The sequence below is a fragment of the Pseudomyrmex gracilis genome, unplaced genomic scaffold (assembly GCF_002006095.1).
Source record: "Pseudomyrmex gracilis isolate BER0280 unplaced genomic scaffold, ASM200609v1 scaffold_1821, whole genome shotgun sequence".
NCBI lineage: Eukaryota > Metazoa > Arthropoda > Insecta > Hymenoptera > Formicidae > Pseudomyrmex > Pseudomyrmex gracilis.
Genome location: NW_018022405.1, coordinates 15,001 through 16,220, shown reverse-complemented (window position 1 = coordinate 16,220; position 1,220 = coordinate 15,001). Strand labels below are relative to the sequence as shown.

The window sequence follows — 1,220 nt, the reverse complement described above, 5'->3', positions numbered from 1 at the left end:
AGGGCGGATACATTGAGTAAAATGTCTCAGAAAAGATCCCTTAACCCAGCTATAAAGCAGTCTATTTATGTTTTTTCATATTTTCTGNAATAAACAACTTTTTCGAGAAAAAAATTTTTGTCCGGATTTAAGTGGCGGACCCTGTATATTTCTACGTCGAGTGTCAGAGAATTTGTCTATTTTAATCATGTAATCCTGTAGTGTCTCACATGTCAAGAGTTGTGCGATTCTTTTGAAAAAAAGTTTTGACACTTTTGAAATCAGATTTATTTCCTTATTTCCTGCTTTCTTTTTCTTCTCGTGAATCGTCAAGGATTGTCAGTTAGATACATACTTTAAACAAAACAATTTTATTTAAAGGATATTAAGAAAAAATACAGACAATACATATTATATTGTACAATATTGTTATATTTACATATATTATGTGTACATTACATATGTAAATATAATACAATGTATTTTACAATACAATATGTATTGTCTATAGTTTTCTTTCTTGTTATTTTTTTGTATATTATATTACATTATATCATTTTATAAAATATATTGATATAATGTATATTATATTAGGTCGGTGGAAAAGTTCTGCGGATTTTTTAATAGATGACACTAGTGTCAGAAAATAATTATCGCGTGTCGTTCAAATGTCAGTCTGCCGCACATATTTTGACAAGTCACACTACGCTTGACATTTGGCAGAAGTGTTTGTTTTGGTCGGACGTGTTTTGCGTGTACGGCATACAACTAAAATGGAAGACCAAATATTGCATTTTTGCCATATTTTGCTGTTTTTATTCCGTAAAGGATATAAAGCGGCAGACGCTAAGCGCGAAATATGCGCCATGTATGGTGCCTCGGCCTTAAGCACAGACACATGCAAAAGATGGTTTGCTCGCTTCCGTTCCGGAGAATTTAATCTCCAAGATGCACCACGCTCTGGACGGCCAAATTCTGTTGACGACGACCAACTCCTGGCTACAGTGAAGAGTGATCGACACTTAACGACTCGAGAGATTGCAAAGCGCTTCGGCATTCATCATACAACCGTTATGGATCGATTAAAAAAGCTTGGCATGGTGAAAAAGCTTGATGTATGGGTGCCGCACAAACTGAGCGAAAAGAACATCATGGATCAGAGTTTAGCGTGTGAATCTCTTCTGAAACAAAACTCTCTAGATCCATTTCTGAAACGGATCATCACTAGAGACGAGAAATGA

General features: G+C 35.1%; 1 protein-coding gene across 1 annotated transcript; it reads left to right on the top strand.

The window, feature by feature from the left end:
• The first annotated feature begins 845 nt into the window (after nt 1-845).
• On the top strand, nt 846-1,220 carry LOC109862467 (histone-lysine N-methyltransferase SETMAR-like). Its single transcript, XM_020442535.1, has one exon. The coding sequence runs from the start codon at nt 846-848 to the stop codon at nt 1,218-1,220; it is 375 nt and encodes a 124-aa protein (XP_020298124.1).

Excerpts from the sequence above, each read along its gene's own strand:
- LOC109862467 (XM_020442535.1), top strand. The coding sequence starts at position 846 with ATGTATGGTGCCTCGGCCTTAAGCACAGACACATGCAAAAGATGGTTT.